The sequence below is a fragment of the Aspergillus fumigatus genome, chromosome 2 (assembly GCF_000002655.1).
Source record: "Aspergillus fumigatus Af293 chromosome 2, whole genome shotgun sequence".
Lineage (NCBI taxonomy): Eukaryota > Fungi > Ascomycota > Eurotiomycetes > Eurotiales > Aspergillaceae > Aspergillus > Aspergillus fumigatus.
Window position 1 is genome coordinate 1,186,601 of NC_007195.1, and position 17,027 is coordinate 1,203,627.

The 17,027-nt window shown below is 53.5% G+C and overlaps 6 protein-coding genes across 6 annotated transcripts; 3 read left to right on the plus strand and 3 right to left on the minus strand.

Annotated features, from left to right (window-relative positions):
- Nucleotides 1-130: 130 nt before the first annotated feature.
- On the plus strand, nt 131-1,345 carry AFUA_2G04300 (putative lipase/esterase; the record flags this gene model as incomplete). The annotated part of the gene is made up of 1 exon (XM_744469.1): nt 131-1,345. The coding sequence occupies one exon, from the start codon at nt 131-133 to the stop codon at nt 1,343-1,345; it is 1,215 nt and encodes a 404-aa protein (XP_749562.1).
- Nucleotides 1,346-1,482: 137 nt separating this feature from the next.
- AFUA_2G04310 (argininosuccinate synthase) lies at nt 1,483-3,215 on the minus strand (the record flags this gene model as incomplete). The annotated part of the gene is made up of 9 exons (XM_744470.2): nt 1,483-1,770; nt 1,826-1,901; nt 1,955-2,523; nt 2,581-2,633; nt 2,709-2,780; nt 2,840-2,911; nt 2,978-2,998; nt 3,054-3,095; nt 3,158-3,215. The coding sequence occupies 9 exons, from the start codon at nt 3,213-3,215 to the stop codon at nt 1,483-1,485; spliced, it is 1,251 nt and encodes a 416-aa protein (XP_749563.2).
- Nucleotides 3,216-4,198: 983 nt separating this feature from the next.
- On the plus strand, nt 4,199-5,550 carry AFUA_2G04320 (NADH:flavin oxidoreductase/NADH oxidase; the record flags this gene model as incomplete). The annotated part of the gene is made up of 2 exons (XM_744471.1): nt 4,199-4,378; nt 4,465-5,550. 2 exons carry the CDS (start codon nt 4,199-4,201, stop codon nt 5,548-5,550), a joined length of 1,266 nt encoding a protein of 421 aa, XP_749564.1.
- A 181-nt stretch (nt 5,551-5,731) lies between these two features.
- AFUA_2G04330 (putative salicylate hydroxylase) lies at nt 5,732-7,919 on the minus strand. Its single transcript, XM_744472.3, has 5 exons — nt 7,298-7,919; nt 7,168-7,249; nt 7,055-7,112; nt 6,254-6,992; nt 5,732-6,199 (listed from the first exon to the last, which is right to left on the minus strand). Exons 1-5 carry the CDS (start codon nt 7,342-7,344, stop codon nt 5,851-5,853), a joined length of 1,275 nt encoding a protein of 424 aa, XP_749565.2. The 5' UTR covers nt 7,345-7,919; the 3' UTR covers nt 5,732-5,850.
- A 4-nt stretch (nt 7,920-7,923) lies between these two features.
- AFUA_2G04350 (uncharacterized protein) lies at nt 7,924-11,578 on the minus strand. The gene is made up of 3 exons (XM_744474.3): nt 10,777-11,578; nt 10,306-10,715; nt 7,924-10,238 (listed from the first exon to the last, which is right to left on the minus strand). Exons 2-3 carry the CDS (start codon nt 10,363-10,365, stop codon nt 8,916-8,918), a joined length of 1,383 nt encoding a protein of 460 aa, XP_749567.2. The 5' UTR covers nt 10,366-10,715; nt 10,777-11,578; the 3' UTR covers nt 7,924-8,915.
- Nucleotides 11,579-11,822: 244 nt separating this feature from the next.
- Nucleotides 11,823-16,690, plus strand: AFUA_2G04360 (glutamine amidotransferase subunit DUG2). Its single transcript, XM_001481603.2, has 8 exons — nt 11,823-12,128; nt 12,234-12,271; nt 12,680-12,912; nt 12,966-13,091; nt 13,141-13,272; nt 13,320-13,871; nt 13,922-14,108; nt 14,157-16,690. Exons 1-8 carry the CDS (start codon nt 12,076-12,078, stop codon nt 15,827-15,829), a joined length of 2,994 nt encoding a protein of 997 aa, XP_001481653.2. The 5' UTR covers nt 11,823-12,075; the 3' UTR covers nt 15,830-16,690.
- Nucleotides 16,691-17,027: the final 337 nt, after the last annotated feature.

Below are 17,027 nucleotides of genomic sequence, written 5' to 3' on the forward strand. Positions count from 1 at the left end.
GTTCCGTCAATCAACTCCACGATCCATCTTCTCAGAACGACAGAGATGGGTCTCTTCTACTGCTAGCTCATAAATATGCAATAAGCACTGATAGTCATCGCTCGAGTAATACACATACGCCGTTACACAAATGACGGCCATCGGAGCGAAAAGCCATCTCCCGCCGCAGCTCACCCTGCTCCAAAGACTCCAACTACTCACAAGAATCCTCATCGCCCTGCCTCGTCTCATCTTCAGGATCACCCGGGACCTCCTCTTCAATCACGACTCGGCTTCATTCAGCACAATCTGGATGAGAAACACCTCCCGCGTAGCCGACTCGCTCCCGCACCCTCAAGCCCGCGCTCTCCAACGCCCATCAGGAAGCACCATCGCCTCACTCTGTAAAACCTACAGTCTCCGCCATGAGACCATCGAACTTGACGCAGGCAGCGCCTTCCCCCTCGCAACCCTGCACTTCATCGACTGTGACCCCACCGCGCGCAGCCCCAGCGGGAATGTGCTGCTGTATTTCCACGGCGGGGGGTACATTACCCCCCTATCTACCGGCCACTTCAAGTTCGCGCGTGCAGCCGCACAAAGGCTCACCGCGAAATGCGTCCTGCTCGAGTACACCCTCGCGCCGGAACTCAAGTACCCGGGCCAACTGGCGCAGGCGGCGGCGGCTCTGCGGTACCTGTTGCAGCACCATGATGCCGCGGAGGTAACGATAGCGGGCGACTCTGCGGGTGGGAACCTCGCGCTGGGCGTGCTGGCGCATCTGCGGGACCCGCACCCGCTTGTTCGGCCTGTCTTTGAGGGGGATCTGCGACAGCAGGAGCAGAAGCTCTGCGCGGTGCTCTGTGTCAGTCCGCGCTGTGCGAATACGTGCGATGCTGAGAGCTATACGTATAATGCTTCGAAGGATATCGTTAGTAGGGCGTTGATGGAGGTGTTCAATTCGCACTGGGAGCCTGTGAAGGAGGAGGTGTGGGCGACGCCGCTGGCTGGGACGAAGGAGTTCTGGGGGTCTATTCCTGCGAAGAAGGTGTTGCTCCTCGCGGGCACGGACGAGGTTTATGTGGATGATATCCGGCGGTTTGGGGAGTTGCTCGGTTCGTCGAGTCAGGCTGCCAGCACCGAGCTGGTCCTGTGTGCTGAAGAGACACATGCGCAGGCTATCCGTGACGTAGCGGTGAATAATTGGGATGGTGTCATGCTAAAGGTTGCTCTCAACTGGCTACAGAATCTGGGGACGCTAAATGACCGGGGATTACCGCTGCCACCAAACTCGAAGGGAGTTTGCGCGGTATGGAACGACACTATCAACGTTATGACAGATTCTGACACGCGGCATGCCCGTTGATGGTTCAGGATGATCATTCATTCTTTTGTATTCCGTTACACGTCAAGTGCTAAAATAGATGTATAATATAAAACAAGATACCCGAAAAGACCCAGGGACGCACGCAGCCCATCCTAAATTATGCTCAAACACATGCTTTACATCTTCTCGCCGTTGGCCTGCTTCATCTGGCCGTACTTCTTCAGGCGGATGGCGGACACGCCAATGAAACCGGTAGTCTCGGTGGGAGCAAAGTCACCGATCTCGTCCATGCTGGACTCAGACATGTCGTACAGCTTCTCAGTCTCGGAGGAACGGCCGAGAATGGAGATGCTGCCCTTGTAGGCGCGGCAACGGACCTGTCCGTTGACGGTCTTCTGGGAAGCAGTGATGGAAGCCTCGAGGAACTCACGCTCGGGGGAGAAGTAGAGACCGTTGTAGAGGAGCTGAGGTGCTGTTAGTGGTCCGCCCTACAAGTATCGCGGCCGGGCAAAAACAAACCTTGGAGTAGTTGAAGGTGACGAACTGGTCCCGCAGAGCACGGACCTCACGGTCCAGAACCAGACCTTCCAGATCACTGTGGTCGGATTAATTAGAGACCGCCAGAAAAGACAGATCGAGGAAACTCACATGTGAGCAGCGCGCAGGCAGGTGAGACCGGGGGTCTCGTAGCAGCCACGAGACTTGATACCGATGAAGCGGTTCTCAACAATGTCGATACGACCAACCCCGTTGCGGCGAGCAATAGTGTTGGCGGTCAGGAAAAGGTCGACAGCGTCGGTAGCGACCTTCTTCTGGCCACCCTCAGTGTATTCCAGCTTGACGGGGATGCCCGTCTCGAAGTGAACGGTGAAATCCTCGGGCTGGTCAGGGGCGGTGAGAGGGTCTTGGGTGAGCTTCCACATGTCGGCGGGAGGAGTGACGTTGGGGTCCTCGAGGATACCGGCCTCGTACGAGCAGTGGGCCAGGTTCTCGTCCATAGACCAGGGCTTGGCCTTGGTGGAGGTCACGGGAATGCCCTTCTCGGCGGCGTAGGAGAGCAAGTCGTTGCGACCGGCGAAGCGGTTGTAGAAAGCAGGGTCACGCCAGGGGGCAATGACCTTGATATCGGGCTGAAGGGCGTAGAAGGCAAGCTCGAAACGGACCTGGTCGTTACCCTTGCCGGTGCAACCGTGGGAAACGGCGAAGCATCCTTCCCTCTGTGTAATCTTGTCAATGTGCGATTCTACTATAGTGAATCAGGAGAGATTACCGACCTTGGCGACATCGATCTGAGCACGAGCAATGACGGGACGAGCCAGCGAAGTTCCTTCAGAGGATATTAGTACCGACACTTTTTTTTTTTTTTTTTTTTTTTTATTTCTATTTGGTACTGATCACATACCCAGAAGGTAGACGTTCTCGTAGATAGCGTTGCAGGCAATAGCGGGGAAGCAGAGCTGCTCAATAAACTCCCCTACATCGCCATTAGATTCCATTGCTAAGCGCCCAGGCAAATCGCGCGAATATACATACGGCGGAGGTCGGCAATCTCGCACTTGACGGCCCCGAGCTTCAGAGCCTTCTCCCGGATAGCGTCAAAGTCCTCTAGATGAGCGATGAGTCAGACCCTCACAAGATCATACCAATTCGAATCTCGCATTGATGAATTACCTTCCTGGCCAACATTGGCCGCTATTGCAAAAGTCAGTCATGCTCACCACGTTGTCCAAAGTCCGGATCTGCTTACTGAAAGCAACAACCTCGTAGCCCTCGTCAATGAGCCATTTCACTAGAATCAGCGGTCAGCACGGGCCCCAAAGCACTCCCAGGTGAAAGTGTGGGGGCAATTACAGATGACACTGGTGTCGAGACCACCGCTGAAGGCGAGGCAGACCTTTCCTTTCGACATGGTTGATATGTGTGATGTAGCAATTGATGGGAAGGAAAATCAGGAACAGGAGAAGGAACAATTGGAGAGGGATGGGAACTTGTGGGGGGGGGAAGTTAGATATTTAAAACAGTGGATTGAGTCATTCCCTTCCCTCCAGTCACTAACTACTGGGAAAAAAAAGTTTTGGCGGGAGACCTCCCTCTGTCCCTGGCGGTCTGGGGCATTGCCTTTCTGGGACTAGGCTGCTTGGCACCGCCGAAATCGCTTCCCGATAAGATAAGAGAGCGGGGCGTCGATCGTTGCCAGATAAAACTGTAGAGATGCAGCCTGCGAAGACATTGGAAGAGTCAAGAGTAGCGTCGAGAAGATCTCAAGATCATATGGAGTGTGTTGCTGCTATGGGTTGACGAACATTCAGTCGAGAGTAGACAATGTGTGGTCTAAGCCTGAGAGAACTGAGCCCTCAGAAATTACCTTCCTCCGTGACTGGATGGGGTGCGCCTGCATAAAATGACCTGTCACAGCAACATGAGTGGTAGAAATATGAACGGGGATGATTATAGAATTCGTGTGGACTCACTCCAGTCAATGCTGACCAAGGATGCCGCTGATGCTATAGTCTTGATACCATATAGGAAACAAGTGCCGAACCATCCCGGGACGATATAGGGGCGTCGCCGCGATGGACCAATGGAGGAGGGAGGTTGAAGCAGAAGTATCATTCAAGAAGATGCACTCTTTGATCATCTTACGGTAGGTAGCTCTTCGAAGCTTTGTTGTTTCCCCTCCGGTTTTCCTGCGACTGCAAAGCCTCGGCACGAACACCGGAAACAGTGTTACATCATCGGTGCGCATTACATTAGCGCATGGTGATATCAATCACCTTCAGTTGCACTGTCTTTGGGTCTCCTACTTCCTGAGCCGTTGCATCCCTTTTTGCTCTTCGTTCTCCGTTAAGCTGTGTTGATACTGCAATTACGTATAGAACCTCCATAGACACCATGTCGCAACCTGTTGTGCCTGACATCGAGAACAAACCCGCGCCGGGTATCTCGTACTTTACTCCGGCGCAAGAGCCGCCTGCTGGCACCGCTGCTAATCCTCAGTCTGATGGATCGGCACCTCCCAAGCTCTTCCGGCCGCTTTCGGTGCGGGGTCTGACCTTTCACAATCGCATTGGCGTGAGTGCAGTCCAGGCAATTATGCTATCCATCCTATGCGAGCCCTTGCATTGGAACAGCCGCTTACAGGGAATGATAATGAGTAGCTATCGCCACTCTGCCAATACTCAGCCGACGATGGACACATGACTCCCTGGCATATGGCACATCTTGGAGGGATTGCCCAGCGAGGGCCAGGATTCTTGATGGTCGAGGCAACAGCAGTCGAACCGGAAGGCAGGATCACCCCGCAGGACCTGGGACTATGGAAAGACTCGCAGATTGAGCCATTGAGCCGCGTGATCGAGTTTGTCCACAGTCAGAACCAGCTTATCGGCGTGCAGATCGCACACGCAGGTCGCAAGGCCAGCACCGTCGCGCCATGGCTCTCGGCCAACGATACCGCCTCCGAGAAGATGGGCGGCTGGCCAGGCCGCGTCAAAGGCCCGACAAATGTGCCCTTCACCGTTAAGAACCCTGTGCCGAAGGAGATGACCAAGCAGGATATCGAGGATCTGAAGACCGCCTGGGTGGCCGCTGTCAAACGGGCTGTTAAGGCCGGAGCCGACTTTATCGAGATCCACAATGCGCATGGCTATCTTCTGATGTCGTTCCTCTCCCCTGCGGTCAACACGAGAACAGACGAGTACGGAGGCAGTTTTGAGAATCGCATCCGGCTCAGTCTGGAGATCGCCAAGCTCACCCGCGAAAATGTGCCCAAGGATATGCCTGTCTTCCTGCGGGTCTCCGCCACCGATTGGCTGGAGGAGGTGCAGCCGAACAAGCCCAGCTGGCGAGGCGTGGACACTGTCCGATTTGCGAAGATCCTGGCAGAAACGGGTTACGTTGACGTGCTTGACGTGAGCAGTGGCGGCACTCATTCGGAGCAGCATATCCACGCGAAGCCAGGCTTCCAGGCACCCTTTGCTATTGCCGTCAAGAACGCCGTCGGGGACAAACTCGCAGTGGCATCAGTGGGTATGATTGCCAGCGCGCATTTGGCCAATTCCTTGTTGGAGAAGGACGGACTGGACCTTGTGCTGGTTGGACGTGGCTTCCAGAAGAACCCGGGGCTGGTGTGGGCGTGGGCCGACGAGCTGAATGTAGAGATCTCCATGGCTAATCAGATCCGATGGGGTTTCTCGCGGCGCGGTGCTGGTCCTTACCTCAGGAAGAAACTCGAGAAGATATAAAACTCCTTTCAAGGAAACTGGCTAGAGATTGTATATCTTGTTTCATTAAGAATGTACCATGAATGGTGTAGAATCCGTGGATTGTCCCCAGTAAGCTAGAACCCAAACTAAAGAAATATATGCACACCAAGTCTACCGAAGAAACAACCATAAACGAACCTGCTTAACGCACTCATGAAAAGGGGCCCCTAGCAAAGAATCACAAATGATGTCGTGTTGCGGATAGACGGTTCCGGCGAAGCGCTGCCAAACACAAAGCAATCATCGTTAGCTCTTTTGGCTTACACAACCAAGCTTAGTTCAAAAGGGTAATTCACCTTCCCAGGTCTCCAGAGCCGCTTTCTCCGCATCCCAGCCCCAGAGGAACTTCTGTGTCTCCAGATCAGCCCATTTATCGGGGTTCGACGCCCCGTTCATCGAAGCGCGGAACTGGTCGTCGCGGGCTTGCTGTTCCGGCCCGTCGGGGAGATGCAGCGTCGCGCGGTTGACGGTCCCGGATTGCTGGACTGTCTCTGCGCGGTGTTTGCGCGACTTTTCGTAGGAGGCTAGGGCAAGGGGGATTTCGCTCCGAGAAGAGATGGAGGATAGGAGGACGCCGAGGGCGGCGGCGTCTTCCACGGCCTGGGCGGCACCTTGGCCGACGTATGGACTGCAATCGTTGGAGAGATGATCAGATATCATGCTAATGGTCGCGATCGCTTACAGCATTGGATGGCAGGCATCGCCGAGCAAAGCCACGCGGCCCCTGATCCACGTCTTTAGAGGCGGGTGCTGGCAGAGCTTCCACTCCAGGACTTCGTTGTCCTTGACCAGGTCGATGAGCTTCGTGACTCGTCGGTCCCAGCCGCGATAGTCGTCGACCATCATCTGCTTCGAGCCCCTGGTTGTCCATGACTCTTCGACGTCGGTGCGGTCCGGGTGGAGCAGGACGATGTTGTATAGCTGGTGGTTGCGGACCGGGTAGGCGATGATATGGCGGTAGGGTCCGATCCAGCGCGTGGCTTGCGGCTCGTCGATGAGCTGCTTCAGCTCCGGATCGTTCTCCATTGCGCTTCGGGGGAGCATGATCCTGTATGCTGCGTCTCCGGTGCGAATGGCCTTGGTGGCGTCCTTGCCTAGCAACTGGTCCCGAATGCTGGATTTGATTCCGTCTGCTGCGAGGACTACGTCGGCTTGCACCATGGTGCCGTCGGCGAGGGTCACGGCTGGAGGGTCGAACTGGACCCGAGTGACGGTCGAGTTGACTCGTACTTGGACGTTCTCCAGCGCCATGGCCTTTTCGATCAGTGCATTGTGAAGGTCTGCACGGTGGACAACTACTTGCTGGCCATAGGTCTTGTTCACGGGCATTTTCCCTAGAAGACTGCCGTCCTGCCATCGTCGGACGTGGATGTATTCCAATGCAACGTCCTTGGCGTGTATTAACGGAGAGACTCCCCATCCTGGATCATTAGCTGCTTTCAGAAGGCCACGGGTGGGGGGAGGGTTTCATGATTCCACGCACTGTCAAACAGCATCAACATGTTCGGGGAACCTTGGATACCGGCACCGACTTCCATGAGCTATTCAAGGTCAGCCAAACTTCTGTCCATGTCTCAAGCTATTGGTGCAGCATACCTTTGGGGCTGATTCGAGTACAATGACACGATGTCCTCGTTGGCCCAATGCCAATGCAGCAGCCATACCCCCAATACCGGCACTGGGAACAGTCAGCTTGAATAGAGAATGCATTGCAGCATAAACCTACCCAACAATAACCACCTCGAGGGGTGTCTTCGCCCGTGGTACAATCATGGTTATGGGATAGTACAGCGGAAGCCAACAACACACTTATGCCACCAAATACCGATAATTACAAAAAAGCAGCGGCCGTGGATCAACGAAAGAACATATCTACTCTTGACGGGGAGAGACGGCAGGTATTTCAGTCTCGAAGGGACGCTCGACTTCCCCACAGCCCGACGAAAGGAACTTATCACTTTCTCATACACGAAACATTATTATTACCTCCGATCCTTGTTCTCTAGCTGCTGGTAATAATAGATAGAGGCTTCAAATCGTCAATCACACTTAAAGGTATGCGGGGCTGAGCTCGGGGTGATTCCACGCGAGCATTGCCGTTTCCGATTATTGCATTTCCCTTATGATTCACGATCAAATTTATCATGCAACCTGCTTACCACAAAGGGCCATACCATGCCAATCGGCGTAGCAAATAATCAAGACCCGTCGCGATAAATGTGGCTCTTTACGCAAATCCCCCCAAACCCGCTCGGCACCAACGCCGGGTGAACCGCTTTTTGGCTGTGGCCCGGCTCTGTGACGAGCCCGCATCTGCCGAACAGCGAACGCTTTCTCCCTGTTCCCCCCCCCCAGGCTTTTCTCCGTGGTCTTCCGCGGGATTGTTTCTCAGCACAAGCCAGGGTCACATTTACTAGACGTTTCCTTGTATCTGGTCTGTGATTCCGTGGTGTGTTTCGGAGGACTCCGAGTCTCAGAAAACTGCATCTCGAATGGTGGAGGGCACGGCAAAGGGTGCTTTCTGCAGTGCCGATTGCTCCAGAGCATCTCCTTGCTTCTCCATATGTCAATCAATCCAGACAGTGAGCTGAGATGCAGCCTGCTAGTGATTGAACAGCTGCTTCTGGGGGCTGTACATTCACCAACACCATCGTCGATATCTTTGTCATCCTTTTGTTAGTATGCAGAAGAGGAAACCTCTCGCTCATCTTCCAACCCCGGACTTGGACTCTTCCCACTGCATGGCTCGGCATTTCCCTGGGCCTTCTAATGTCCCATGAGGGATTCTGGTGGGAGTTTGCGTATGCTGCGGGCGGGATGAGTAACTGTCCTTGCAGCGTACTTCCCGTGTCTGGTTGATTGCTGATAGTGAATGATACAGAAAAGTGGCGTCCAAATCACATTATTCATGTCTTCGTTTGATCTGTCTGTATTCATGCGCTTCGTAAATGACAACATGATAAGAAATGCGCTGCAGATGATGACAATCTAGTCTAACCCGTGGACTAACCCTGAATGCCTGTGTATGTGCAAATTTCGCAGTGAAATGATCTGCAAAGAAGGGAACCCGCGTGCTGAATAACCATTTAAAGGAGTGATGTGACACCCATCCAACGCCGGACAGTATGCAGAGAAACTATATACATCGCTCTTCGCCAGGATCGCCCTGATTGCAAAGGAAAGACGGAGATCCTTCGAAGAGAACGAAACAGTCGGCAAAGAAGAAAAGATGAAAAGAGGTGGTCAATGATGGACCGGGCCGCACCGTGAATATCCATGTCGTGGTAGGCTGTATCATGCTGTACACATATACAATGGCTGGTGCCATATGCGAGATGAAGCGCTCAGGCTGTAAACATCAGCCGCAGACGGCTGGACCGCCTTTTTTTCTCCTTGGGCTTTCTGTCCTTGTCGGAATGACGCGATTCCGCTTTGGACGGGGCCCTTGACGGAGCCTGTGAGGGAGCTTTGGAGGGAGCTTTGGAGGAGAACTTTGAGTGAGTCCGCGAGGGAGCTGCGGATGGTGCTTTCGAGCCTGCATACGACTCCGCTCTGGCGTCATACTCGGATTGATGGTGCCGAGAGCTGCCCCTCGGGGCCCGCGAGCGACGGGAACGGCGAGATGAAGCAACGGACTCGTCGTCGTGGAACTTGAATCGAGGGTCTCGCATCATACGGGCAGTGGTGATGTCGATACCCGACATAGCGGCCGCAGTCGGAGTGATGAATTCCCCATCGACAGATGTGCCGATACTATCTGCTTCCGCGTCAGCGACACCACGCCGCCACATCTCGACCCCGCTAAGACAATCGGTGTCGAATTCGATCATGTCTTCCACGATGACGGACTCTCCGTCGTCTTCCGTCGGTCCCCGGATCACTTCGTTGCCAGCAGATTGGATCTTTTTGATGATCTTGTACCCGCCGAACATGACGATCGTGACACCGAGGCCGACGCCGGCAGCAATCAGGAATTGCGGACTCGCCAGCAAGGCAAAAATGGTGGGGGCGGCCGACTTCAGGGTGGCCAGGGCACTAGGTGCCATTTTCGTGGCTAGGTTGCTGATTTCAGCCAAGGTCAGCGCGACGGCAGCCATGGCGTCCGGGTTCTTCTGAAGGTGAGCAATTGTGGCAGTTGCACTGTGATGTACACAGTTGGCTTCCTCGAGAAGCCATTGGGCGCGATCGACCAAACCATTGAGTTCAGGGTCCTCGATCCTTTGGAGTTGCTGCTGCTGCGACGATGGAGCCCTGATCAGAGCCGATGGATGAAACTCGCCGTATGCCAAGTCCATGTCAACATGAGCTTCTGATTTGGAACGATCCATCCGGGGCCGCGGCTCAAGCTCCCTAGTGATATCATGATGCGTATGACGTCGGACCATGTCCGATGGACTAGCGTAGTAGGACTCCGTCTGCGAGGCCACCAAGTGCAGGTCCTGTTCATAGTGCGAGGGGGCGCGCCGGTGTCGATGGTGTCGCGAATGTGTGCTCCTGCTTCTGCGAGAGGGAGCGACTGATGGCGGTGCATCATCGATGTGATAGTTTTGCAAAGCCCTCAGAGCTTCCCTTTCGGCAATCTTGGCGTTGCGCTCCGATTGAATCTGAGCCTTGCGTTCACGATACGCATTCTTGGCCTGCGTAAAGACTCCGAAGAGGTGTTTACTCTATTGCGCAGTGGTCAGATCGAACCATATCTTTTGGAGACGATGAGAAAAAGTGCCAAGTACCTACCGTGCTCACTACCTTGCCGGACTTGTCAATCACGGCAATCGTCTCGCCTAACGGAGGCATGGTGACGGGGGAATGGCGCTAGATCGGACAGTAACCAATGGCCACAAGTAACTTTGTCGTCCAAGATACAGTCCACGGCTGTCAATCACCAAGGTCCATCAGCATAGACGAGTGATTCATATAAATTTGATCGCAGCGGGCGGTGACTCCCAGATCAAGCGGTGAAGAGCACCTTCGACAGGTACAGGTAGATATGGAGCCTGGATGTGTCGGCGCAGGTGGAGAACCGGGGCGTTTCCTCGGCCAGGGAAAATTCAAAGAACCAGATAAGATTCCTTGATAATATCTAGATAATCGACGAGCACGGCCAGAGACCTAGGAGGCGAAAAAGAAACAAAGAAAACTGGTGCCTATTTGAAAAATAGAAATTCTCAGCTGAGCTTGAAATCTTAAAAGCAGCTAAGAAGGTACCTCCTGGTCAAGGACGATCCCGACCAACAAATAGTTATACGATGACTGTACTGACTCAGGGCGGCCAAGTCCAGGTCCCAGGACCAACTCAAATATTGGAAATATGGATGAAGTAAAGAAATGAAGAGGCTGGGATGGTTGACAGTTGTAACTTGTAGCAAGATTCGGCGCCTAAATAAGAGCAAAGCAGCGAACAGGATGTGATCCCGCGAGAGTGTTCGGCCTGGTTGGGTGTGATATAGCTGGTGGTGCCGTGCACAGTACAGCCTGGATTTTTCAAGGCATTGGGAGTCAAATCACCTTTGAGGTCTTGGAAAAGCCAGCCTGTTAGTGCTTTGCGGGTCTCCGTTTGGGTTGCAAAGGCAGCAGCACTAGCCATCAAGCCACGCCGATTTAGAAGATTCGTGGGGACGGCGATTTGCTGGCACAACACGATCAGGGTGCTCGGCTGCATCACCATCCATCATCGTTGGCGCCACTACTGTACTCGGGCCAGTAAAGTTGGTTGGGCACAACGGCATGTCCTCCGAGATTAAAGACAATGCTGTTTATGACTATCAGGAGGTACTTCTGTTAACCTGATGGACTGATCTAGGTACTGTTCATGGTTTAGTGCTGTTTGAGACGATACAGAGTAGATCCTTGATGATGGTTGACGAGGCACATGCCAATATCTCACTCAGTTATTGAGTGGCAGAGAGTAGCGGTGATGGTGTGGATTCTGATTGGCGACAGATGTCACCGCCACTGTGGCTGGTGCACTGCCCTCATTACGTAATCCAACCGTCTTACAATACGTGTAATTTAGCCAAAAGTCTCCATTATCCTCCGACTCCTCCCATCGTTCTTGAAAAAGTATGGGGTAAACAAGAGAATGACCACGAGTCTTTCTGGATCCTTTAAAATGCTTTTGTAAGGCGTGTGGCAGATGGAATGTCATGGCTGAGTTTGAACTGTAAAGAAATGGTCAAACCTATCGTCCGTCAAATGCAAGAGCTTTGAGCAAAAGAAAATCATGATAGGAGAGCTACACCGTATCTCCGGCAGGGAAATCATGTACTTACAGTAACTTGTTCATATCTCAACTAGGGGTAGATAAGTCATTGTGCCTGTGACTCTTTCGCTCATTCCTTGTCCCTCATCACTTCATCATTCTCCCTTTGCCTTGCGATATCTTTGTGTCCCCTTGATCTGGGGATTCTGATGGGTATAAATGCTGCATCGGCCTACTTGATCTTCCCTGTGTTACTGATAGTTTGATTTCCCCCCTGAAGTCTGCAGCTTAGAACCTGATGGAATATGTCTCAATGCAGGACAAATGCTCTGATAACCCGTCTTCTATGGGAACCTAGGTCAGTACTGCCTTGTATTGAGCGTTAATGGTCCTATCTGCAGTACTCGCAGCAGCTTGGATAATAAACAGAAGCAGTATTTCCAGAACTGACAATCTAATGCAGACAGTCATGTTGTCAGAAGAACCGAGAGCGCCTTCGAGGTATGTCACAAAGAAGTACTTCTATGGCTCAGGGTATAACGGGAGTCTGGCTGGCTGTTTCGCCGCGTTTTGATGCTTTCATTGCCTTTAGTTGCACCGCCACACCTTCGATCACGACATCACCGCAGAAAAGAAGCAAAAGAAGTTCCTGGATCCTGGGCTCTCGTTGACTGCGCGCTCAATTCAAGGAGCGATATCATCAATTCTATTTCTTTTCTTTAATTTGTATTTCTCCTCTGTTAACTCGTTTATATGTATCTACGGTAGTTCTTGAGGTGACTCATCAACACCTCTGGAAGAGAGCATCACGTGGTTGAAGCAGACCACCACTTCCTCCCAGCCAAAGCCACAGCATCCAGTCCATAGGAAGAAAACCTGGCTAAGATTCTCTGGTTCATCGTGTTATAGCGATGAACAGCACAGTGCAGGGGAAGCCTGATCCCTCAGGAGGAAATCATGATCGCACCATTCCGGGGCTGGACTCTCAACCATTGACTCAGCACCTCAACGATGGCCCTGATCATCTAAACACCCGACCAGACTGTGGTATTGGGCATCGAGTACAGGCTAGTCGATCCGTGCTTGCTCTGGTCATAGATGATGAGTGCGTTTTTGCTGGGTTACAGGGAGGGGATATTGTGGTAAGTTATTCTAATTCCTGAGTCTTGGTAGGCATATACTTAATCCGGCATAGGCGTGGTCACTCGAGACATATGAACTTGTGCTTTCTGTCCACGCTCATCAAGAAAGTGTCTTGGGTCTTTATCTGTCCGAGGACGGCGACCTTCTCTTCTCCAGTGGTGGAGATTCCGTCATCAATGTAACTTAATTATACGTCTGCTTGAAGTCCAGCTTGTTGACTTTGCCAGGTCTGGTCCACGAGGACGTTTGATCGACTATATTCGATTCACTCTCACCACGACGTGGGTGATATCTTCTCCGTCGCGTACTCGTCTAGTCTGAAGACGATCTACTGCGGAGGCCAAAACACTAGCATCCAGGTAGGCTTATACTGATCCTTCAGAAGGTTCAGTATTGACGATTCCAGTGGTGCGACCTCTCCAAAACAGACGCAGTCTCGACGAATCAGTCAGCCGCTCATCTGTCGAAGCGCACGCACCGGTTCTTTGATTCCCGGGGGCCCGACGGGTCACGCGCACCCCGGCCAGACGCGGGTGCTGATGGCGTACGGGCAGTCATCCAAGGTGGTCAAGTCCTGACCTTCAAGCGCGACCATCACAAACTCTTCTCGCATCATGGATACATCTACACCATGCTTCTTGTCCGAGGCCTGCTTGAATCATCGCCTACGGAGGAGGTGCTTGTGACGGGCGCTGGCGACGGCGTGGTCAAGCTGTGGCGGTTGGACCAGGACGAGGCGCCGTCCGAAATGGCAGCGCTCGAGAACGGGGATCCGGTTCTTGCGTTGGCCGTCGACGGATCGTTCCTCTACTGTGGTCTGTCCGGGGGTGCGCTAAACATTTGGAATCTGGACTCTCGGCAGCTGGTGAAGCGCATCACCGGACATACAGGTGACCTGTGGGCTGTTGATATCGTTCAGGGATTGGTGGTTTGTGGTGATTCGAATGGAGTCATCAAGGTATGTTCTTGGCTATACTGATGTTGGAGCGTGTCTGATCTCGTGACCAGAAATTTAATTCTCGATTTGAAGAAGTGGGCAGCTGGATTGCTCACGGAGGAACGATGCTGGCGTCTGCAGCCGGCCGTTTCAAGGACCGGCTTATCTACGCGAGTGGGGGCAATGACAATACGGTGGGCATCTGGGATTTGACGGAGGTGTCTAGCAAGCAGAATGAGCAAGCACCGATCAATAACGGTAAGATCGAGACTATTTGACCCAGTCACGATGCTTATGTGGGTGCAGACGAGATGGTCAACTTCCTTGCGAGATTCGTCGCCTTCAAAACAGTCTCGGCTAGCCCGAAATTCGCCGGGGAGTGCAATCAGGGCGCGGCATTCCTCCGGCGACACTGCATCTACCTGGGGGCGAAGACGAAGCTCCTGCCCACCGGACAGGACACCAATCCGATTGTGTACGCACGGTTCAGCGCCAACTCCCCGGATAAAGTTGACAAGACTCTTCTGTTCTATGGCCATTACGATGTTGTGAGTGCGGATGCCAACCGAACCAAGTGGAATACCGATCCATACCAGCTGGCATCCATCGATGGCTTTTTGTACGGCCGCGGAGTTTCCGACAACAAAGGGCCTATCTTGGCGGCATTGTATGCGGCAGCGGATCTAGCACGGCAAAAGGCGCTTCCTTGTGACGTTGTTTTCCTTATTGAGGGCGAGGAGGAGTCCGGGTCTCAAGGATTCCACGAGACCGTCCGACAGCACAAGCCGGAAATTGGATCGGTTGATTGGATTCTACTGGCCAACAGTTACTGGCTCGACGATTACAACCCGTGTTTGACGTACGGGTTGCGGGGGGTGGTGCATGCCAACCTGATCGTCACCAGCGACCATCCGGATCTGCACAGCGGTATTGACGGCAGCGCATTGCTGGATGAGCCGTTGAAGGATCTGTCGATGCTGCTTGCCAGCTTGGTGGGTCCTAAAGGGCGGATCAATATCCCAGGCTTCCATGACCTGGTCCTTCCCCTGACGGAAGCCGAAAAGCAGCGATTCGCCGACGTGGCAAGGATTCTGCTACCGCAGCACCCTGAAATCACCGACCGTGACGCGCTCATCAACTCGCTGATGCACCGGTGGCGGGAGCCATCTCTTACCATCCATTCGGTTGAGGTGCCCGGCAGCAGCAAGGCCGCAACGACCACCATCTCGCGCAAAGCCAAAGCCAGCCTTTCGATCCGAGTCGTCCCCAATCAAGAGGCAGACGAGGTAGCCGCCAACCTCACCATGTACGCGCAGGAGCAATTCGACAAGCTCGAGTCACAGAACGACCTCACCGTCGAAATCACCGGCAAGTCAGACCCCTGGCTAGGCGATCCGGACAACGAGATCTTCGCGACCCTCTCGGAAGCTATCACCGCGGCCTGGAGCCGGGACCAGACCAGTCAGAAACATCAGTATCCGCCGCTGCAGCGTTTTCCCAAGGGCAAGGACACGCCGGGCCTCGCGCGCACCGACTCCTCGGACAGCCTGGCCTCGCACATCGATCGCATCATCATGTCGACCACGACCTCGTCCGCGAGCAAGAGCAAGGCCCGCCAGCGCTCCGCCCTCAGCAGCACAGTACCCACCTCGTCCACGCTGACGAGCAAATCGGGCGTGATCGTTTCCCCAGACGCCAGCGGGGACTCCTCGGACGAGAAGCCCGCAGCCCCTGCACAGGAGCCGGTCGCCACCCGTTCCACTGTCCAGCCGATCTTCATCCGCGAGGGCGGCTCGATCCCCACGATCCGGTTCCTGGAAAAGGAGTTCTCAGCGCCGGCGGCCAATTTACCCTGTGGGCAGGCGAGCGACAATGCGCATCTGTACAATGAGCGGTTGCGGGTGGAGAATCTGTACAAGAGTCGGGAGATCTTCCAGTATGTATTTTCGCGGTTGCCGAGGCGCCACCGTCCCAGTTAGCTTCCGTCATCAAATAGACCAGGTTGCCCTTTGAAGATTGCCAGCAACCCAGACATGTGAGACAATGAACAGCTTGGGCGGCGGCCGTCGTCTAGTTTCCTAAACAAGGCAACCATGTTTCCCCTTCTCTGCCCCTCCACACTTTCACAGACTCCGAGTCAAAGCAAGACTTTCCCCTCCGATCATCCTGCGAAGTCAACGCAACTGGGAATCAGCTTTCTTAGCGCACGCACGGACTCGGCTCGTCAGCGTGCCGGTGGCCCGGTACAAACACTTGCACTTTTGCACATTCAGTAAACTTCACAGATACACAGCAGTCAGATACCGAATGCAAAGCCCGAGGCACCAAATCAATCCAGCATAGAAAAAATGGTAGAAACCTTGCAGAAAGGGATGGATCCAGGACACTCCACCTACGCATGCGTGCATGATTGATTCCGAGCCCACGAATGCAAGTGGATCCTGACGGGCATCCGCCTGTCCCCAAGGCCCCGGGTTGCCTTCTGGGCAGGAAGAACAGCCAATGGCGGGTGTCCGCGTGTATGGACTATTACTTAGCTTGAAGAATTAAGCTGCAGGATGTACGGACTCCTTTGCTTTTGGATTTAAACAAGAAGTGACGTGATGAGGATGAGGGGTTTGACTTTGCCGGGCATTGATAGACGACGGATGTAGCTCCTCATTTGGACTCCGGATGATCAGAGGGATTGGATTCATGTGCGGGATTTCTGTCAGCATCTCTGCTGTACTGGAACCGGAGCGTTCTATTCTAAGTAATGATTTAATTCCAAATTAATTGGATTGCCTGTCACTGCTGTCAGTTGCTGCACGATGTGGATCCTGCTCAATAATCTATCCACCCAACAGTCTGGCTTCTGGAACATAGGCATTTCGTCTATTCACCATTAGGCCAACGGTCAGACAGAAGTCAACCACAGACAGTTCACAGTGAAGTAGACTAGCCAGTCCACTAACTCTTTCCTGTGGTTAGTGCTTACAGGAGGGCAGGATTCGTGCAATTGAATGCATGATTCCAAATGCCTGGACCTTCACGTCTTGTCACTGGGGCATTGTCTGCTCTGGGTTTGGTCGGTCTTGGTCTTGTACTTTCTTCTCCTGGTCCCGTCTCTAGACTCGACTAGCATCCAATAGACTACTGACTCGAAAAACATTCATGATGTTATCCCTGGGCGGATCC

What these genes read in the sequence shown, in the direction of transcription:
- AFUA_2G04330 (XM_744472.3), bottom strand. Translation starts at nt 7,344, where the DNA reads ATGATTGTACCACGGGCGAAGACACCCCTCGAGGTGGTTATTGTTGG. An exon ending in CATGTTGATGCTGTTTGACA is followed by an intron (nt 6,993 to 7,054) that starts GTGCGTGGAATC and finishes CTAATGATCCAG; the next exon opens with GATGGGGAGTCTCTCCGTTA. An exon ending in GATGCCTGCCATCCAATGCT is followed by an intron (nt 6,200 to 6,253) that starts GTAAGCGATCGC and finishes CAACGATTGCAG; the next exon opens with TCCATACGTCGGCCAAGGTG.
- AFUA_2G04350 (XM_744474.3), bottom strand. Translation starts at nt 10,365, where the DNA reads ATGCCTCCGTTAGGCGAGACGATTGCCGTGATTGACAAGTCCGGCAAG. An exon ending in CCGGCAAGGTAGTGAGCACG is followed by an intron (nt 10,239 to 10,305) that starts GTAGGTACTTGG and finishes ACTGCGCAATAG; the next exon opens with AGTAAACACCTCTTCGGAGT.
- AFUA_2G04360 (XM_001481603.2), top strand. Translation starts at nt 12,076, where the DNA reads ATGTCTCAATGCAGGACAAATGCTCTGATAACCCGTCTTCTATGGGAA. An exon ending in TACAGGGAGGGGATATTGTG is followed by an intron (nt 12,913 to 12,965) that starts GTAAGTTATTCT and finishes AATCCGGCATAG; the next exon opens with GCGTGGTCACTCGAGACATA. An exon ending in GCAAGCACCGATCAATAACG is followed by an intron (nt 14,109 to 14,156) that starts GTAAGATCGAGA and finishes ATGTGGGTGCAG; the next exon opens with ACGAGATGGTCAACTTCCTT.